This window comes from Anas platyrhynchos, chromosome 12 (assembly GCF_047663525.1).
Source record: "Anas platyrhynchos isolate ZD024472 breed Pekin duck chromosome 12, IASCAAS_PekinDuck_T2T, whole genome shotgun sequence".
NCBI lineage: Eukaryota > Metazoa > Chordata > Aves > Anseriformes > Anatidae > Anas > Anas platyrhynchos.
Window position 1 is genome coordinate 2,333,619 of NC_092598.1, and position 21,426 is coordinate 2,355,044.

General features: G+C 46.0%; 1 protein-coding gene across 1 annotated transcript in view; it reads left to right on the plus strand.

The window, feature by feature from the left end:
* SLC7A5 (solute carrier family 7 member 5) overlaps window positions 1-21,426 on the plus strand; it is a 39,709-nt gene that overhangs the window by 12,303 nt on the left and 5,980 nt on the right. The window contains exons 2-9 of the mRNA XM_027465794.3: window positions 707-832; window positions 13,169-13,274; window positions 14,087-14,131; window positions 15,518-15,641; window positions 16,761-16,864; window positions 17,641-17,737; window positions 18,062-18,211; window positions 19,526-19,703. Of these exons, the coding sequence (XP_027321595.2) occupies window positions 707-832; window positions 13,169-13,274; window positions 14,087-14,131; window positions 15,518-15,641; window positions 16,761-16,864; window positions 17,641-17,737; window positions 18,062-18,211; window positions 19,526-19,703 (930 nt within the window). The remainder of the gene's footprint in view (window positions 1-706; window positions 833-13,168; window positions 13,275-14,086; window positions 14,132-15,517; window positions 15,642-16,760; window positions 16,865-17,640; window positions 17,738-18,061; window positions 18,212-19,525; window positions 19,704-21,426) is intronic.

Consider the following 21,426-nt stretch of genomic DNA (forward strand, 5'->3'; position numbering starts at 1 on the left):
TTTTGTGCAGTGGGCAGCACAATGTGGCCTTGGTAACCTTCTAGGTGCTATTGTTAACCAAGTAACAATATATCACTTCTGGAAGTTGTCCTGACATTTTTGTGGTGTTTCCATGCAACATTAATTGGATCAACTTAAGAGGGATTGCAGCCGAGTACTTTGAGTCTAATGGTTGCGGTAACCACTTTTATTTGTATGCCCTCAGAAATGTACTTTCCAGTGCAGAAGGGCAGTTCCCTGTCCCAAGGGGTGCATGCACCATTCAAACTGCCTGCTGCAAAAATGAGAGAGAGAATAGAGAAGTACATAGCTGCAAAGTCTTGTTTTTTGACAAGTTACTATTTCAGATCCCAAACAAAACAACTCAAAACTTGAAATTTGTTACTGAAAATGTGGCAAATTTTTGAAGAAGAACACAGAGTTCTGAACTTCAGGCTGAAAGAAGTCAGTATGTGATCCTCGGTGACTGAAGGCTGCTTGTGGCTGGTGTGATATTGGAATGGTCTCGACTCTGTCAAGTCACTAGAAAGGAGCTCCTGAAACCATTGCATGTAGTTGCACTCGTGAACTTCATGGAATGTGTTTGTTGCTTATTTTTTTAAGAGACACTTCACATTTGTTTAGGTTTTGGCGAAAAGCAAATACCAATTTGTCATAATTTGTTTTACTGAAAGCTGATGTGTCTCTTCTTGTCCATTTCTTTCAGTGCTCCTCACAGCAGTGAACTGTTACAGTGTGAAAGCTGCTACTCGTGTTCAGGATGCCTTTGCTGCGGCAAAACTGCTGGCACTGGCTTTGATCATCATTCTTGGCTTCGTTCAGCTTGCAAGGGGTGAGTACGTTTCCTTTTTCTTTTGAATGTGGTGTGTAGTTGTAGCAGAATCTAGGAATTGGGGATAAAACCCAACAGTCCTGTCCCAAGTATTTCAGAGCTAGCAGAAGTGTATTGCAAGCATCTTTTGATTTCTTGCATGCTCGTCCGATATTTCCAGCTTGTGCTTTGTAAGGGGCTGAGTGCACTTGTGCATTTTATTTACAACATTTTTTATTTACCTCACTAAAGTATGGAACATCTAAGGCAAGTTCACAGGGAAAGCTCATGCTAGAGAAAGGCTCAGACAGCTAGCTCAGCCAAGGCTGCAGAAACCCGTGCTCTCACTGTATAATGAACTCATTAGGACTCTCAGCTGACAGCAGCATTCATGTCTGTCAACTAACAACCAAAAAATGTTTATAGAAATGGGAAGATAAAGCAAGTTTTCTACCCTCCCCCTTTTTTTTTCTTTGCTTATTTGCTTTATATACTTTAAAAATCCTCTCAAAATCTAGGGAGATACTTTGTTCCAAACCCCTTTAATTAACTAACCTACACAGAGAGGCTTTACTGTCTGCTTTTTTTGTGTGTGAGTTCTGTTTAAAACAAACAAAAATATTCAGGGAATAGTACAAACCCTACTTGTTCAATGTGGATAAAAGTAGCTATATAACAAACATAAATAGACTATGGGTAGTTCCTCCTGTCTCTGTACTAGCAGGGGGCGGTATGTGTATGCACGTGAGCATTTTAATTCCTGTCTCAGCTATGGGAACAAGTGCTGTCTTTGCAGAATTTCTTGCTTTATCAGAGGTTTTATTTTCTTCCAGCTCAGTGCTTGCACTCAACAGGAACCTTGTTTGAAGCTTATCACAGAATATACCTCCCTCCTCTTCATATCTCCCCAGACTGCTTTGCTGAACTTTTCCCCCTCTTAGAAGGAAAAGTAAAAATAAACCTTTGATAGTTCTTTACACCATTAGAAGTCTTTACTTTTTTTTTTTTATTTGAAGATAATAATCTTAATTTGCATTTTCAGAATCACCTTCCCTCCTTCTGTACTGATCTTTGGTCCTTCTTCTTGAGGGTAAATCACTCTGCTGGTCCCTCATGTAGATATATATGTTAATTCTATAGGTTTATAATCTGTAAACAAGATGAGAGTTTGGTTTTGTGTATAAACCCCACCCTTCCTATATTCCTCTGTCTCAGCAGCTTTTTTATCTCCTGATAACTTGTAATCTTTGTTTTTTCTCTTCTCCCAGTATTATAATACGTAGTCTTTTGGCTGCCAGTGGTACATCTGATGAGTTATAAATGGAGTCCTTTGTGCAGTTCTCCCTAGCAAAGATGTCCTGGTTGCTGCTTTCTCGTGCCCTTAGCTGACCTTACAAAGTGCACAGCTCAACAGGATAACAGGCCAGGGCTGAACAAATGGCTTTCACCTTTTGTGCTGCCTCAGAAAAGCTGGTCTATGCTAAAGCCATAGCATGTTTGAAGCTGCTTCCCTCTGTGTACATCTTTTGGATGGAGGTGGTATGAAACCTATTCCAGTTTCAAGTTTGTGGTGGGTCTCAAGACGTACTAACTGTGACTTATGTGTGTGTTGCCATTTAGTCTTCAGCTAAATTAATGTATAGCTGACATTTAGTCTTCTGTTAAACAACCTTGCCACCTAAGACAGAATAAAAATTACAACAGTCAAAGGCAGTAGTTAAATTTTAACACCTGAAGGCAAATAAATTTTCATCCTGTGTGTGCACACCATACTCATTGTAAAAGAGAGTGGATCAGACTGGCAACCTGGGCATCTACAGGGGACGTTCCTTACAAAGCCTGCGTTTATATGCCCTCCTAAGTGACACACTACTGCTTGTCTGAGTTTCTATTTTACAACCTACCGCCTAGGATTCTGCCCATGGTCTCACATGGATTTTATTAATCTCCTTATGGAAGTTGCAAGCTCTCTGCTAAGTCATTAAGAATTTGCAAGCTCCCTTCATATGCCCTTCCTATTAGCTTTCACATACTTGTGTCTTTTGCAACTTTCTGTTTTTCTTTAAATTATGGCAGATAACACTCTTATGTAGCAGGGATACATCAGGAAACTGTCATTTTTCTTTTTTTTTTTCCTTCAAAGGAGAACATACTGCCATCACTTAAAGCATACTAAAAATGGGAAAACGCTGCACTGTTCTCAGTCTTCACTTGGATGAGAAAAACGAGTGCAATCTGTGAGTCGAGTGAAATTTTAGATTAGCTGTTAGAAAAACATTTTTTAACTATACTGCAGAGCTCAAGTAGATTGTCCAGAGAGGCTGTGAGACTTGTTTCAGCAGAGATTTGCAACAGCAGGTTAGTAAACATCCCTCAGGAGTGGATCAAGTAAGGCGAACCTGCCTTGGAGCAGGGAGACAAAGTCATTGTGTTGGAAGCCTTCATGCCAGTGCTCCCTGAGGTTGTGCTGGGCACTAGTAGCACAGTGAAGAGCTGCTGGATCTTCTCCAGGCAAAATACTACAGGCCCAGTCTTTTGAAGTGCTGACACTTTAAAATGGTAAGTTTTTTCTTCTAAAAGCCCAATTAACCTCTGAATAGGTGGGTGATCTGAGCCCCTTCACCAGGCCAGTGTCCTGCTTTTTCAGCTCCTGTGTGTGCCCTTGTTTTCTTTTATGCCACTCACAATGCTTCTTGGACAAAGCGGAGCTCATAGCAGTAGCACCAAGAGTCCTAAGGTTCAGTCCCAAGCTGGCAACGGCTGCTGGGGCGAGATACACGCCAAGTGGAAAATCCTCCTGTGGTGATTTCTCCGGTGCTGAAATTTCAGCGGTGGAGGGGGTGCGTGTTCCCATGACACTCTGGATAGAGTCAGAGCACAGCCGATTAGCGTGCTTTAATGGTTGCTTTCCCATTGCTGTTTCGTGTTTACAGTATCCATAAACAGAGGAGCAATGCCACAGTTTCTTGCTCAAATGTGGAAACTTTTGAGACTTCACAGAAGTATGTCCTTCTCTGCATTGACCTTCCGTCTTCAGCTTTTGTTGTTTTTATTTCTTGTTATCTTGCCATTGAACATTTTCATTATTTTCCAAAAAGCAGTAACATCTCAAGACAAAGAAGTATGTGGCAATACTACCACACAGATCACAAGCAAATCCTGTGTTCTTTCTGCGGACAGCTGTTTCATATCTTCTTTCATGCCCTCAAAAGGAGGGGAGAAATTGGTTTCCTACTTAAGACAGCCTTTCAACTTCTTGAGGCTTGACTCAGTATAACTGATCCACTTGAGACGCAATTATTTCACTAATATAAAAGTTAAACTTTTAAAAGCCTTTGTGTGACTGAAGCTGTGCTGCTTTAAAAGTTCCGTGTCCTGGCTTTAGCCTATTAGTGTGTAAAACCTTGTATTTGTACCCCCACCTGTACAGCCCTCCAGTCTGTACCACCCAAATAGCATAAATAACTTGTGGCATAGACAGGATCAGCATTTTTTCACTCTACTCTTAGAAAGAACAAGGATTTTTTTTTTTTTTGCTTGTTGTGTTTTAGCAGCTCTCCCAAATTGCTTTCTGTCAGCCTTGTCTTGTATTTTTTGACCATGCTATGTACCTGGTGAGCAGGCAGCAGGACTCGGCTGGGAGTTGGGGTGCCTGGGACTGGTCAGTGAAGCCAGTTTGGAAGGTGACTGTGCATGTTTTAGGGTTGTTTCTGCTGGATGTGACACACAGGTGTGTAGTTGGGTCCACAGATGTGCTCTTCATACCCAAATCACCTTGCAGGTCATGGTGCAAAGTCACCTAGGAATGAAACCATCGAGAAGCGTGCTGATCTTTAAGGATGCACTCATGCTTCTTATATGTAAGGAAATTCAGCAAGTTCTCATATAAAAAAAAAATCTAGAATCGTATCTCAGAATTACAGGAATACTTGACCTTCCTTTGTGGATGTTTTAGGGTTCCTTGACCGTGTATCTAACCCTGAGCAGCACAAGCAATGAGGTTTCTGGCTGCTGCACAGTGCTGGGCTACAGACCTTGCTGTGACTCCTGGCCAGAAATTCTGTTTAAAAAAAATGAGCTTTTGGGACTCAAGGAAACAAAATGTGACACTCAATTAATTTTATTGAGGTTATTGCCCCTTTTCCCTCTCAATGCCTTATTTCTGATCTTAAATTTCTTGTGTGCAGTGCCTCAAGTGCCTGTTTTGTTGGCGACAGTCAGCATTGTCTGTCTAGCTCCCTTCGTTGTGCTTGTCAGAGGCCAGCAGAGCTGCATTTGCTGAACAAGCACAAGGTGAATTAAGGACAAAGTACACAGGTTTAACTCCAGACATTTGCCATGGAGAATTTTGACTAGGCAAGGAATCTTGCTTTTCATGTTGCCCTTTCTTTAAATTGGTGTGTGTAATATTAGCCAGCACTGGCACAGCCCCCACCGATATTGTTTGCCCTCTGTAATGGGGTATTTAGGGATGCCCTTCTGGCTGGCAAATTTTAAACTCAGCATGGGAGGGTTTCTAAAAATGCAGAAATGAAGGTCCAACCATTCAGTCATGAATTAATGTGTTTCGCATGTCTGTGAAGCCTAATAAAAATGCCATCTAAGTACTCCAGCTGCAGAGCAACATCTTGGTGCTGTGTGTGCATGCACATCTGGGTGGTACTTTCATTTTCAAATCCTTTTCCTAGAAAAAAAGCCTATTTGATCTCTTTCTCTGTGAGGGTTATTTTGCTAGTTTCTTATCCAAACTTTTTTTTATTTGCAGTGTGTGTGTGGCTAATCCTGTGATTAAGACCTGAGGGAGTTTACTCCCTCTTCCTTTCCTCTGAGGTTTTCTTCTCTGCTGCCAGTGGCAACATCAGCTGAATGTCCAAGAAAAGCCACTTGGGCCAAATCTGTCACAAGAGTCAAGGATTGAGCAGATAAATTCAGCAAACAACAGAGGAGGCAATACAGCTCTTAGCTGAGGGGGTAGGATTTCTCTCGAGGGGTCCTGCTGAAATGACAGAACTTGCATTTCATGGCAGGTAATCAAAATGTTAGGCTACTCCAAGCCCCTCACACACAGATACTAGGAGAAAACAAGCGTTGTCATTGTCTGAATTGTCTTTCTTGTGTACCTACACTTTGTCACTCAGACATTTAGAAAGAACTAAGTACTTAGCATACTAAAGAAATCTGCCACAAATTCTCCTTTGACCAGCTCTCATAACCTCTCATGTTCATAGAGTAAACCCAAGAATGAATCTGAACAGCAAATCAGTATTTAGGAGTTCGTTTTTAAGTGATTTTCTTTTTCATTTTCTGCCACACCAGCCATGGCCTGTTTTTTTGATAGCTGAAGTTAGATGCAGCGGGCAGCATTGTCTCTGCATGCAGCAGGGTGGCTGCTGCGTCGCTGTCTGTGCTTGGAGGGAGCAGCTCGCCCAAGGGATGTCTCTAGGACACAACCCAGGACATGGGAATCTTCTGGTGGTGGAGCTGTAGGTGTCTGAGATGCATTTGGAGGCCAAAACCAAACCAGATGGGTGTTTACCCAGATGGATCATGATTAACTTGCACTGTAGATCCTCTTTGGCAGAGATGAGGCAAAGCCTATGGTTAGTAAATGTTCCTCCAGCTTTTGATTGTGTCCCTGCAAGTTGGGGCTGAGGCTTGTGCACAAAAGATTGCAAGAAGAGTGTGCCCTGCAGCTGCCCATGCTGTTTCTTGTTATATTGGCATTCAGAAATTCATATTTCATAATTCCCAACAAAATATTTTACTAAGACTAAGCTTTGAAGAAAAGCACAATAGCTTCCCTTACTCACCCTCTTGTTAGCAGAGAGCACGGAAAGTGGAAGCCTGTGCTGCAGGAGGGCACGAACAAGGAAGCTGGGAAAGCTGCCAGCATTCTGCACCTCTAAATCACATCAAGCACATGTTGGAGATTAATCAGGCATCTTAATGCTGGAGGGCTGATACAACACAATTATGTTTTATGGGCCTCTCACTCTCTAATCTTTGATTTCATCTCCAGCCAAAGGTGAATTCAGATGCTGGGGCCAGGTGGGCATGGCAGGTTAGTGTTATGCAGCTTGCCTGTTCTGGTTTGTTGGTTCGTTTCTGCTCAGCCAACTTGTTTCTTGCCCGCTCTGCCCAGAAAATTCTTGGCAATTATGGATTCAAGGATAGAGTTCAGCTTGCTGGGGCTTTTGTGTTTCACAAATGTGAAGTTGCCTGTCCAAAAATAAATAAAATGCATTTAATGACAACAACAGCAGCAACAAAATTCAGAAGCAGTCGGTGACCTGTGCTCCTTGTTGTGATCATTGCAAGCTTGAGAGGCTCTTTCTGCACGCCCTGAAAGCTTGGGTTTTAGTAACGATGAGTGAACTGTTTAATATCTTATGTGAAGGTTCATAGCTGCATTAACTCCTCAGGGTAGAAATGTACCCTGACACCTGAAAAGCTTTTATTCCAAGGAGTTATGGATGTAGCATGTTACGTGTTGCTCATGTCGGTTATTCTGAAGGAACTGCCAACTACTAGGCTGGATGAAGGTGGGTGTCTTGTGTTGGAGCCTAAGGAGTGTATCTTACATGTGCCCCAGGGCACCCTGCTCTCTCCTGTTGTGAGCTGAGTGGGTGTTAAGGCAGCTGCCATGAGAGGCTCTGTTGACTTCTCAGTTTTCCAAGTGCAGCTATCCCAGCAATGCAGACGTATTTATCTAGAGAGTAGCTAATACTTTGGTATTTGCACTTTGCTTCTTTGCATCTCTGTCTGGGTGTCCTCTCTCGAGTCTTCGGGTGCAGCAGAAGCAGTCGTTGATGCCTAAGGTGTATCAATACAGTCAGCAGTCGTGTGTGTGCATGCATGTGGTGTTTTGCCTGTATTTTTATATTGATCCTTTCGCACTCTTAATGGCCTTGCAGTTAACAGTCTTCATTTCTGATTCAAGGAGGTCTGGGTGACGTGCTGGTGATCTGTCCTGCCCAAATGTTCTTGGCTGTCTTGCACATCAAACTGTTTGGCTCTAGTTAGCCCCTCTTTGCCTTCTTTAGAGCCTGGTCAGGTGGCTCGGTTTTGTTTGTCCTTCTCAATCCCAAGTTTCTATGGATGTGGATTGAACGCGTTGTGCAAATAAGCAAAGAAAAACCAAGCTTACAGCAAGTGGCTGGAAACCCAGTGGGTGGTTTGTCTAGGGTTAGCACCTTGCTGTTCATCTACCCTGATCGGGGTAGACAAGGAGGCATTTAGGAAATACCTTTCTATGCAGTGCCGAGGATCAAAGCGACCCTGTTCTTCCAGGGTCTCTGCGTTGCCTCAGTTTTCTGGCTGCTGGACAAGGCATGGGATGTTCTGTGCCGTGCACCTGGCTGCCTGTAGTTCAGCCTCACTCCAGGGCTTGCAATGCTGCTCCTGGGTCTGCTTATTTATGTTTCATCAGCAAACGTTATGCTGGCAGACAAGGAGGTTGTGAAAATCCAGGAGGTGTTTGCACAAGAGGAGGAGGGTAGAAGCAACGCTGGTTGTATCAGCGAGATGCAGAGGAGGTAGGAAAGGTAAATAAAACTTGTCTGGCTCGAGTCGTGCTCTGGTGGACCACTGCAAAAGGAGGAGGTGGGAAGCTCAAGATCTTAGTTCCTCAGCTTTCAGAAACTTAGGAAGATTTTGTCTGCAGCTAGTGGATGTAGGCAAATTCCCATGCAGAGCAAGGTATTTAGGAATTTCTCAATCTAGGAAGGTGAGTGAGAGAGTCCTCTCCCACTCCTGTTAGTGCGTGTACACAGCTCCAGGGAGCAGCTAACTCTTCTGCAGACTCTAGACTCCCTGAATGCCTTGAGGTCTGTGATGGACCTGGTAGGGTGTTGTGGGGCAGTGAATCCAGCAGCACGGACCCTCAGCTTCAGCCCAAAGGAGAAATAATAGCTCCTTATGAATGGTATTTACAAAGCACTGGGAGGAGAGGCGTTTCTCCATAAAACAGAAGGAAGCAATTGAAATGAGAGGTGCCATAACTTGTCCACAGCCCGTGATGAGAATCAGGAACGTATCCCAGGAGCTCTGGCTCCTCCTTGGATACTCTCTGCTGGTCCAGGATTTCCAGAGGTGTCTTTCAGACCGTTAACAGACCCCCATAAACTCGCCTGCTACAGGGCCCAAGTTTAAAAGCTGCTGTACAAAACTGTGTAATGCAGAGCAGGAGCAGAGCATGAAGGCCAGCAACAGCAATCAGGGAGAAGCAAACAACTTCTGCAGCTACCAAGTGGGCACGTCCCGGGGAGCTGCAAGCTGCTGCAGATGCTCTCCTAACCCTGGCGCCTGTGAGCTCCTTATTGTCTTGTTTTTCTGACTCAGTCAGTTGAACTTTCACTGCTTTTCCCAGGAAGTGGCTCAACAGCTGAGTGGATCTTCTCCTTTGGGTTTTTTTGTTTGTACATACAACATATTTTTCCCTGGCTCTGTTTCCTCTGCGAGGGAGATGCACTGCATGCCCCCACCGCACGCCCCCTCTCCTGCCGAGTACTCTCCATGGCTGTGTTCCCTCCCCTCGCTGTTCAGGCAAGTTAAAAATCCTTAATTATGATTAACGGCTTTCTGCAACAGAAGATTGCTTTGCTGTTAAGACTGGAACGGACACGACCGAGGCGCAAATGAAACATTTCTCAAAAGAGAGGGTCTGAACATGCCGCGCGTGGCCTGAAATAGGGCCCTCCCGCAGGAAGGCCCCAGGTGACCCATCGCTCGCTGGCGCAATTACCAGAGTCTTGGCAGCTGGCAAGATCAGCAAATGGGGTTTATGTCAGAGCTTGTTACTTTAATTTGGTTAATTGTAGAGCAGAGTGCAGTTGAACAGCCAGTTCAAACCAGGTTTCAGATCACCAGGGTGCCAGGCACGGGCAGGGCACTGCCTGGAGAGCGGCGGCGGCTGTCTGCAGAGCCGGCAGCAGCAGCGTGGCACGGAGAGGATGCAGGAGCCCGGGAGGATGAGCAGAGCTTGTCTTTGCCCGCAGCAAAAAAAAAAACAAAAAACATCCCATTGGGCTGGGATGTGCTCGCTGACAACCCCCTTGCTCTGTGGGAGCAGTCGAAGCCGTGCTTGGCAGTCTCGCCTGCAAATTTGTTATTGTTGATTTGATCCGAGGTCTGTCTGGAGGCTTCAACTGGGTACGTTCGGGCTTGAAAGAGGCAGATGGGGAGCGTCTGTCTGGAGCACAAGTTCATGCCTCCGTTTGGAACAGCAGGAGCTCCTAAGTGCTTCCTATTTGAGAAGGGAGGTGAGACAACCATGCGGCACCATCCAGCCCAGTGTCCCCAGTCTCCAGCAATCACCTGGGGGTGAGCGTAAGAACAAGGGGGGACATGGTGGAGGTCAGGGCTAGGTGTGGGCACACTCAGAGCTTACCCGCTGTGTTTTACAGCAGGAAGACATCTGGCATACCTTTCTGGCATAGGTGCTGGACTTTGTTGGCTTTTTGGGTGTTTTTTTTTTGATATTTTTTTTTTTGCCCCAAGGCGTGTGATGTGGTGCTAGTTATGTCTGTGAAGGTGTCGCCGGCAGGCACAAATGATTATTTTTCTGGTGATCTGCTGGCTGGCAGGGCGGGACAGGGCTTTGTAGTGGTGGCAGGAGGGGACGGGTGCTCAGCCGAGACGTCACCTTCAGGGCAGGCTTGATAAGGAGCCCGGGCTCCTGCCATGCAACCAGGAAGCAATAAAGCATGAAGGGAGCAAAAACAGTGGCAAAGAGGCATCACGGACACCTGAGAATAAGACCTTGTCCTTTTGGAGTGGGAAAAAATGTCAGGTGCTCTGGTTATTTAATCATTTGCCACCTCTGGGCCAGGGGCTGCAGCGAGATGAGTTGGGTGTGTGTTAGGACGAAGTGTGTGAGTAATTAGTTACGTCCCACCAATCTACCCCTGCATCCAGCCACCGCCTCCCCCACCCACAGTGCAATGAACCATCAGACTTTGTTTGTCTTTCTTTACTCCAGTGCCACCTCCATGCTCCATTTTCCCTCTGTTTGTTGGTGTGTCCTGGAGGCAGACTGTCCCGACGCACAGCCAGATGTCTGTACAGCTCAGCGGGCCACCAAGCAAGGCATAGACTCTTCCTAGCCCGGGGGCTTACAGATGCCTGCTGTCCCCACGTGGCTGGCACTTCCTCAGTCTGGTTTCGGGTGATGTTCTCCTCCCTTCCTGGCCAGCTGCATGAGAGCAGCAGCTCAGCCCTTCCTTGGTGGCCACAGCACGCAGCTTCTGGGCCAGGTTTGGGAACTCACAGCACAACATGCAGATGCATTGAAAGACAGAACAGTTTCATCTGTGAGCTTTTCTCTGTGCCAGAGGCTTTTGGTGGAAGCTGTTGTCCAGCTGAGGACAAGAAGTGGAAGTCTGAACCTGGGGGATGATGCTGTTTGTGCCCTGGTTCCTCCTGGATCGGTGAAGGTGGTGATCCCTTGCCTTGGGTGATCTCTTGGTCCCAGTGAGAGCTGGGTCACTGGCAGAGCACGAGCAGACCTTTGAGAGGAGACATCCCGAGGGGTGTCTGAAATGCCTGGAGATCTCTCCTGCTCTCCCAGACCATCTGTGCATGGTTCCAGTAACTAATTATAATCACTGTTAATGAAAAGTGTATCTTATTCCCTTAACAAAAGACCTGGAAAGAACTAGGCTGGTAATTATTCAGGAGGTGCAGAAAATAAACTAAGGGAAGCTGAGGCTGAGGGATCAAGCAGAAAGTGATACCATGCACACCCACCTCCGGCTCAGCATTGTTGTTCAGAGCCAGGCCAGGGCATTAATGCTAAATTAAGATTATATGTCTGAACCTGTAAGCCAGGAATTAAGGTCAAACTTGCAGCATTGCATCAGTCTCTTTGTGTTTCCACCCAGCTCTCCTGTTTCAGTACCTCATTTCATTCAAGCTCTGGCAGCTGGGCCCTGCTTTGTAGCCTCTATCAGTTTCTTGGCTGATTTTAGACGAGTCACATCAGTGTTTTATCTCAGTTTCTGTATTTTCCTCTGCCCGCTGCCCTGGTTTTCTATCTGCTATTTTCATACTACTGCTACCAACTGTGGATGGGGGAAGGAGGATTCAGAGCCCTGGTTAGGGCTGAGCAGGAGGGAGAAATGAGGTGAAGAGGAGTGATGGAAAGGATGGGGAACAGAGCCTGAGGGACAGGGGGAGAGGGTGAAAGACGAGATGCAGTTCTGCCATGCACAGATCTGGAGCAGCACCTCGCAAAGCCCCACAGCAGGAAGGATGCTCCAGCAGTGCTGCTGCTCCTTTACCCTGCTGCGAGCATAATGCCACGTGGTAAAAGGTCTGAGCATCCATATTATGTTACCCAGCATCTGCAAACAGCTCTTGGCAGCATAGAGGGGTGAAACTTCCCACTGTGACATAGAAAGAACGTGCCATTTGAGGAAAAAAAGCCTTATATTGTTAATGACCCTTTTCTTTCCCCAGAGGAGAGTGTGGGGTACCGTGCGCTAAGAGATGAAGGGTTAAGCTCCAGACGCTGCTGACTGCCATGTGATGCAGTTGCTTGGGTGATTAGTAAAGATCCCTGCCCTAAGAGGAATCACAAGGGCTGCGAGAGGGCTCCCTGGGTGCAGACGTGTGGTACCAAACCCTGCCTCGCTCCCCTTCCTTCCTCACCGAGGGAGCGAGCGCTGCCTCCGCGGAAGGGAGGGTGACTTCGCCAAGCCAGGCGCGCACGGAGGCTCCACATCAAAAGGCAGGGAACAAAACACCCGCAGGGCATTTTAAAGCAAAATAAATAAACCTTTGGCTGCTCTGAGAGACTTCTTACCAAAAGTACAATTGGGACCTCTATTTATGGCTTTTTATTTCAAAAGCTGATCCATAACAGGAACTTTTGACACTCGAGCCCTAAAGAAGCGAACTTCAGATATTCGAGCTCTGAAAAATCTAACTTCCCACAATCAAAGGGACTGCCGTAACCCTCTGCTTTATCAGGTGGCTGGAGGAAATCCTGGGTTTTTATCGAACGAAAGCAGCTTTCAGTTGAGAAGACAATGCGACAATATCTGTTTGCGTAGCATCTTCCAGCCGGAAGGTCCCCAGAATGTGTTTTTCTGTGCAGGGAGCTATCTGGGAGATTACCTTGGTGATAGCACGGTGCCGTGTGAGAAAGTTTGAGTACTTGTTAACGGCTGGCTGCTCGAGATGGTGCATTTGGGCCTGATTATTTGGTGCATTACACCGGCTGAATTAATCACTGTAAAACTGGAGGAATCAGCACAATATACATGAGTGCAGGTGCTCCTCGACACAACCCAAAATACATCAGCAGGATAACCAAGTGTCTTAACAGTGGTCTTTTCTTGTTTTTCTTCTCCGCAGGTGATGTGACAAGCCTGACTCCCGAGCACTCCTTTAAAGGCACGAACGTGGGCGTGGGGAACATCGTGTTAGCTTTGTACAGTGGTCTTTTTGCCTATGGAGGGTGGTAAGATGCAGTTTTCTTCCTTTTTTTAAGCGTATAAACCTACATGCTAGTGTGCTACGCTAATTTTAGTGTAGACCTAAAAGCTGTAGGTCCTTCCTTTTGTCCCTAGCTTGTGTTTACAGAAAGAGTGTGATCCAGGACCTTCCATCTCTTGTTAGCAGAGAGCAGAGGCAGCTAGCTGCCCTGGGTTTGCCCAGTAATTTAAAAAGTCATTCTTCACAAGCAGTTTCCAGCCAAGTTAGAGAAGCACAAAGTGGCAGTGATGGTGGGATTTAAAAGAGGCAGTAGATTACGGGTTGCTCGGTTTATCTCCTGGGTGATATTAAGAAAAAAAAGCAGGAGGGTGGTTTTATCTTGTAGAGGAGAGATTTGCTGCATACCAACAGATTTGGGTATTGCAAAGCAGAGACTGCTGTGTCCACCTCTGACAGCACCCAACTGCACTTTGTTGTCAGCCCCTTTGAACACTTCCAAGCTCAAGGAGCCTGCTTCATCTGCAGGCTACTTGCAGCCATCCCCATTGCCTGGAGGGTGACTCTGTCACTCGTGGGCCCAGCTTTTAGCCTGCAGCCACCTCTCCTCTTGCAAGGAAGCTGGCAGCATGGTGTGCTAGATCCACCAGCACCGTCCAGGCTGTGTGCTTTTGCAGGTTTTGTGCTGTAGATCTTGAACTAGGCATCACCAATTCTAAGTCTTTCAGCAAGGTTTGGTCTCTCTATCCCACCTAAAATTCCCTCGCAGACATTTAAGATGAAGGGTTTCCTTTACTCATGGACTAACCAGACTTTATCACTGTTCTTTTTCAATTACAGGAATTACTTGAATTTTGTTACAGAAGAGATGATAAATCCCTACAGGTAGGTGTGGGTCTTGCGATGATTTCTATGGGAGGAAAACTTGTTTTTCTTGGGAAGGCCTTGCCTTGTGGCTGTCTCGTGCATGTAACAAATTGCTAATCAGCCCAGAAGCCAAGATCTCTTTCTAGGGAAGTGGAAAATTAGATAGGCTAATAGCATTGTTCTTCCCTGGATTAGGGGAAGGGGAATAATAATCTCAGTATGAGAAGGGCTGCTGCTTACACAGCTTTCCTGTACTGCTGATGTTATCTCTGTTGTTGTAAAGCCCTGTTTCCTTAGCATGGCACCTCTCTGAATTACAGGCGAGGAAGAGGCACTTACGGCTTTATTACTATCTTGTGTAAACTCCCCCAGCAGTGTTTGTACGTACATGTATTTGTCATGTGCTCTTCCTTTTCTGTCAAGCATTAGGCCACCTTCTGCACTGTTTCTGCCTTCCAGAGCTTTGCAAGGGGACCTGATGAGATGAAGATGTGCCTCACCAGAGTGAAAAATAGCTTTTGCTTGTAGGGAAGTTGCAATCCCTCTGTCAGCATGGGCTTTGGGATCAGTTGTGCAAGAGCCCATTTCTGGCTGACCCTGGCAGTGATTAGTGCTTACTGGGAAGTCTAAGATTTCACATGTTCTTTCCTTGACAAACATTTTTATAAAAAAAGTTTTTGCAGTTTGCAATTATTTTCTTGTCTTCTGAATGCAGTCATGGTATTTGACTTTCACCTCCAGTGGCGTTTTTGAACTCCACTGGACCAATTGTATGTAGAATCGAGCAGGCTTTCCTTTTTCAGTTTCTACTCACAAATGAGGTTAGGCTATTGGGAAAGGCAAATTTGTACCAACGCAGCCTCATCTTTACAGACGTGCTCAGCTTGTGTTTGAACCCACTTGCTTTGAACTCACTTGCAGCAGGCAGCTGCACAGAGCTTAGGGCCTAAAAACTGCCCACTCAGTCCCTGATCTTTCCATCTCCCACAAGACAGCCACCAGCACAAACGCTTCTCTCTTGTCCAGAAGAATGTATGTGCTAATGCTGCTAGCTGGGAAGAGACATGGGGTTTTAGTTTTAATTGATTGCCTTTGCAGTGGTCTTGGATTGCTGCTTGCCCAGACACCCAGAGTCTCTCCATGTAAAAAGTCCCTTCTGCCATAATCCTTCACTCTACATCTGTCAGCCTCCAGGCTATCACTGTGTGGGCATTTTCTCCTCTCCTGGAGGAGCGGAGTGTGGTTAGAAACTGTGCAAGCTGAAGAGCCAAAGGGGAGCAGCATGGCTCATGCCAACTTTAAGTGAATGCAGAAGGGCTGCAGGACGAGCCCTTAGCATTCCCTGGCATCAGTGGCTCCCCTCCGAACTGCAGAGCTCCATTACAATTTATATTTTCTTTCTAGAAACCTGCCTCTGGCTATCATCATCTCACTACCTGTAGTCACTTTGGTTTATGTGCTGACAAACTTGGCTTACTTCACAACCCTGTCGACGGACCAGATGCTGGCGTCCGAAGCCGTGGCCGTGGTAAGATAGGTGCATTGCTGATATGACTCATCTGTTTTTCAGGGCTGCTCAAATCAGACTTACAATCTCTGCGTACGTCTCCCAGGTTGTTCCACGCTGCTCATGGCTGATTATAAAAAATAAAAAATAAATGACAGGAGATAAAGAGCAACTGTGACGGGAGCAGGGAAGAACAGCATGCTACCAAGTGGGATTAATCTCAGACAATAGCAAGGGTGGATGGTCAGTTAGCACTGCTCTTCATTCGTAAATACACAAGGTTGCTGCTGGCTGCATGACTTCCCATCATTTATCAGAGCATGATGCTTATGGGAAAAGGTCACTCAGTCAATACTGAATTAGACTGTTTTCTCTCTGTATCCTCCTTGTTTTAATTAAGAGAGAAAGACAGTACTTCTATTAATTAAAATGGCATTGCGGTCAGAAATCCTGATTGCTTCAGAAGTGAGCAGCATGGTATGACCTTGCAATCAGACTGTGACCAGGATTGTTCAGTGCTTCAGGGGGAATCTCCTGGTCCAGGGTAAGTTAGCCTGGGCCATCAGGTGACAGCATGACACCCTTCAGACTGGGGCAGAGCCCCAGCTCCAGCCTGCAAGTATGCTGTGGGGAGTTACTGGAGATACCAGCCGGCGTTTTGGTGCTCTGGTTGTGTTTGTTTGCACGTCTGTTGAAATCAGGATGATTGTGATGGCCTGAAACTGCAGTGAAGCAATGTGGGGTCAGTCTGTAACACTAAACTATGACTGGGTCACTGCATTTATAAGGAGCTGTGTCCCAGTGTCCTTACTCAGCTCCACACGTGCAGTTGGCAATATCCGAATGGCTGAATCTGCTCACAGTTTTCATTTGGTCTTGAGCTTTTGGACAACTGCTTCAATAAATCTTGTCTCCTGACCCTGAGGGAAGGGCTTTCTGCTGTTTTTTTGCAATTCTGTAAAATGCTTTTTGAGGAAGGAGGAGCAGCAAATGGCGAAGTGGAAAAAGCCTTAATAGCTTGAGCCATGAAAGCATGTTAATTGTTCAGATTTCTGTAAATGTTAAAGCTTTTGTAGGCAGCTGTGAGTTCTCTTGGGCATTCGGGTGTGACGGGACTGTCTTGTTGCCCCTCCTGTTTAGGACTTCGGGAATTACCACCTTGGCGTCATGTCCTGGATCATACCCGTCTTTGTTGGCTTATCGTGCTTTGGATCCGTTAATGGATCTCTCTTCACTTCTTCCCGGTACTACTTTTGCTCAGTTTTGTGGCATTTGTTTACAAGCAGTGGTTAATGCCTCTTGGTTTGGAATAAGTGTCCTCTGAAGAGTGGCTGTGGGTAGACACAAAGTCTAAAGGGTCTGGAGGCCATGTGGGAAATGATGGAGGGAAAAAAAAAAAAAGGCTTTAAAATCATATCCAGTTTAAAAGAAAGCCTTGCAGTGGTCTTAGTTTTCTGTCCTCTGGGCAAAGTCCTGTTGAAGTTATTAGAACATAAACAAACACAGGCTTGAACCTCAGAAAAAAAATGGTTTTAATGAAAACCAGAAACTTACGAAACTTCAGGACTGAGAATTTCTCCAGAATGAGGAGAAAGGATGGGGCAGGACAAGGGCTGAGGACGTTCCAGGTCTGACATGCATCTCCTGGGTTATCTTAGGAAAGTCACTTAATTGTTCGCTCTGGAAAGGAGGATATAAACGTATGATTTCTTGCGTTCCTTGCCCATCTCCAGACTTCTTTTTAAGACAGATATTTCACAGTGTGCATACGTGCAGAACACTGGGGGCTGACCCTGGAGGGCCCCACTCTTGAACCAGTGACTACCAAAAGAAGGCACAGTTGGCATCGTGCAGTGCACCACTAAGGTGGAAAACCTGGAGTTTGGGCATTTCAGTCTTGCTGCCTCAGCACTGTCTAGGCTGATCTCGAGCTGTCCCTGCTTGTTTTGTGTAGAGGACAAACCCCAGCCTGGGGCTAAAGGTTGCAGTGGTGATAACTGCTCTGTCTCCCTCACCTCAGGCTGTTCTTCGTTGGATCCCGAGAAGGACACTTGCCTTCCATTCTGTCTATGATTCACCCTCGGCTTCTCACTCCCGTGCCATCCCTCGTCTTTACGGTAAGCACCCGGCTCTGTGATGATAAGCATCGACCTGGTATTAAGAAAAGCACTGGGGGAACGATCCCATCAGAGTATTCCGAGAGGGACTCCAAACACAGCCATTTCTGATTTTCCTTCGCATCATATCCATATTCCACTTCTGTTTTAAAATCATTCCAAGTACCAAAATAGCATAAAATAAGTTTTTAATAAAAAAAAAAAAATCAACCTGCTTCTTTTTGTGGCAGATAGCTCTTGTAAAATTCCCACGTTTAGTGCTATAATATGTGTGGTTTTGCCTACTTTTCCCTTTGCTAATGGCTTTTATTTTTCTGGATGCAGTGCATCATGACCCTGCTCTATGCCTTCTCCAATGACATCTTCTCAGTCATCAACTTCTTCAGCTTCTTCAACTGGCTGTGTGTGGCTCTGGCCATCATTGGCATGATGTGGCTGCGTTACAAGAAGCCAGAGCTGGAAAGGCCCATCAAGGTGAGAGCAGTGCAGGAATTGCCCATCAGGTCCTCCCAGTGCTGGGTCTTCTCATTTGTGCTCAGAGGGAAGGCCCTGCCACCTTGGAAACAGCTGGTTCAAGATTTTTGAGGGCTTAAAGGCTTCACTGGGGGAAGTCCCCGAGCTCTGGGGAAGTCCCTTCTCCGCTGCAGGGGAGGTGCAGCAAGAACTGCTGCTTTTCCTGTTTGGAAAAGGGACTGGGATTGCAAGGATGTCGCCATCAGGGGAAGAGTTGTGCAAGCTAACACAGGTGTCCCAGCTGCATCAAAATCTGCCAAAAGCAAATCTGGGCACTCAGTGCCCAGGGGATGAAGATGCTGTGGCCATGGGAACATCTGAGCGAAGGATGCTGTGGGTGGCAGAGCTGTGGGTGTTCTGGTGGGGCAGCCCAGTGGGAAGCTCTCAGTGACTAACATATTCCCCAGGACAAGCTTTGGGCTGTGGCTCTCAGTGAAACGCTCTGTACCATCGTGGAATTCACTTAGAATAGTTTAATAAAGCGGACAAACCCACGCCTGAAGAGATGAGAACTTTGTTCTATTTGTCCTTGGCCAGCTTGGCAGTACTGCATCCCGTCTGGTAGGAGGCCAAGATCATGTCAGCCACAAGCATGTCTGCCTTCCTTAAAGGCATGTTTCTCACTCATCCCCCCCCGAGCACACTCAGGTCTCTGCCAGGCAACAGGGAGCCAGAGAGAAACAAACTCACAGACCTGTATCAGTGCCTTCCCAGAGTAACTCTTTGCATTTCCTTTGTTTTTTTCTGTTGTTGTTTTGGTTTTTCCTTTTTATAAAATCTACAACAACAACAAAACCGAGGCTGGTCTCAACAGATGCCCTGCTCAGAGCAGTGTAGCTGAGTCCCCTGGGAAACGAGATGCAAAGGCTTGTGCTGTGGTTGGTGCTGAATTTGATGTTGTTGGTTCACGTGCTTTTTATAAAAAATCATTCAAGTATGGAATTGAATGTCAAAAACTGTGCTGAGAAAGGCTTGTGCTATCTTAGCAAGCTACGCCTCCATGTTTTGGTTTGCTCTGAGTGCCCACATTAGGTGTTAGCCTACTTCAGTCTTCTCCAGGACTGCTGAGGAGTGCTAGCTGACTTGGTACCCTGTGGCAGTTTAAGGTCCCAGTCGCCCAGTTCAGAGCACTGGGACAGACAGGAGCCCTGTCCACAGAGAGTCCATTAGTGGGACATGAAATCCTTCCCTCCCCAGGATGGAAAAACTTCACTGGAAAGTTTTCCCTCTTCCCCTGATACAAGTTCTTACCTGTTCTTTGGGTTCTTTTTTTAGGTGAACGTCTGCCTGCCCATTTTCTTCATCCTGGCCTGCTTGTTTCTCATCGCTGTTTCCTTCTGGATGACACCAGTAGAATGTGCCATTGGCTTTGCAATCATCTTAAGTGGGATTCCTGTTTACTTCTTCGGGGTCTGGTGGCAAAACAAGCCCAAGTGGGTTCTCCAAGGCATCTGTAAGTATTACTTGAGGAAGGGCAAGGGTGCAGCCTTCGGCGTTTGCTCCAAGAACAGCAGTGCTTCCTGGTGAGCGTGCTGCAGCTCGTAGCACTGGCTCCCGTCTCTGTAGTGGAGGCTTCAGTGTCTTGGCTCTGATCAATGTCTTTTTAATGCTAACAAGTTTTAACCTGATGATTACCTTATCTACCAAGCACCCAAAATGCACCTTGACTTGTGATAGTTGCAAAGTTTGGGCCAAATACCTTTTTTCTTTTTCTTCTCCTGGCGAACTGGATGTTGTTTTGTAGTGGAGCATAACTCAGTGAACCCATTGTTAATTTCTGCCTCCCGTAAAAGCACAGAGTCAGGTCTTTATCAGCAGAGAATAGCTTTCTAGTGGCACTGGGAGGGAAAAGAAATAACAGTGTAACAGTTTGAGCACAGTTAGCCAAAAATTTGAATGCTATTAAGTTGGGAATTGGTCCCAATTCATCACTTAGACAGTGCTAATATTTCTGATCGAGTCAAAGCTCTCCTAGGCATCAAAACGTGACAGCAGAGTAGAAGGAAGAGAAAATCCCATGTCTCTTGGATGTGTTCTCTTCTGAAGCTGATTTCTAGGTTATCTTTGTGTAAGGTTTTCCAACAGCTGGTACTGCACTGTGGTGTGTTTTGAAGGGATGGAAAGATTGTGCTTGGACACGTAACCTCTGTCTGAACACCTGAATCAAGAAAGTCAATCCATGTTGTCTAAGTAACTAAACTCTACCATCTGTCTCCCAGCTCTCAAACAGCAGGCTGACCTAGAAAAGCAGACGAGCAGAAATGTCCAGCCTCAGCTGGGTGCTTTTTATGTAGAAGAAAAAGGCATTAAACAAAGCTCAGCAGTCCTTATTCTTCTTTTTTTTTTTTTTTTCCCCTCTCACTCACTCATTTTTTTTATTCTGAGTATTAGGCTCGGTTCCTGGAAAAGCCATTTTTGCAGTGTCTGCTTGACAAATTACCATATTAATTATTTTTTACCACCAAGAGCTTTTGATGTGAAAATATTCTGGGGACACAGAATGATAATCCTGCAAATGCCCCATTAGGAACACGTCAACTTTAAACACGTGCATATACATAAGTTGCAGATGATTTGATCACCTCTGATTAGTCAGAGCTTATTTTTGCTTGCGTGTATCTAGAATTGTGTTAGTTTTACCTGGCAGGTCTGTTTAGGGATGTCCAAATGCACAATGAAGCAGCAGAAAGCACAGGTGTGGTTGGATGCCAACCTCCGTAACTAATGGGTGGCAAAATAAAGTTACTCCAGTTGAGCACCTCTCCTGTACGCACTTAGAAGTGAAATGCTTCCCTTCCCATCTCTGTGCCCATGCTATCCTGCATGGCAGTGTGAGGCAGGGGGCTCAGCACGCTGGGCTGGTCGTCTCCCATGTTCTTGAGTCTAAAGAAGCTGTGCACATACGGCCAATGTTTTCAAAACTGGAAGGAGAACTGTCAGCTCATGTTTTCTATGCCCGTTCCTGCTATTGTGCCTGACTCAGTTGGGACTGTTTGCAGTTCTGGCATCCAAATGTAGTTACCATATCACCATGCAAGTAGAAACTGGTGTCGAGAAGTACAGGAGCCTCTTGGGGCAGTGCAGCATCCTTGCTTCAGGAGCAAAGCTCCTGGTGTTACATGCTCAAATTCTAGGCATGAGTAGAGAGCAGCCTGTGGGTCATTTGCTTTCACTTC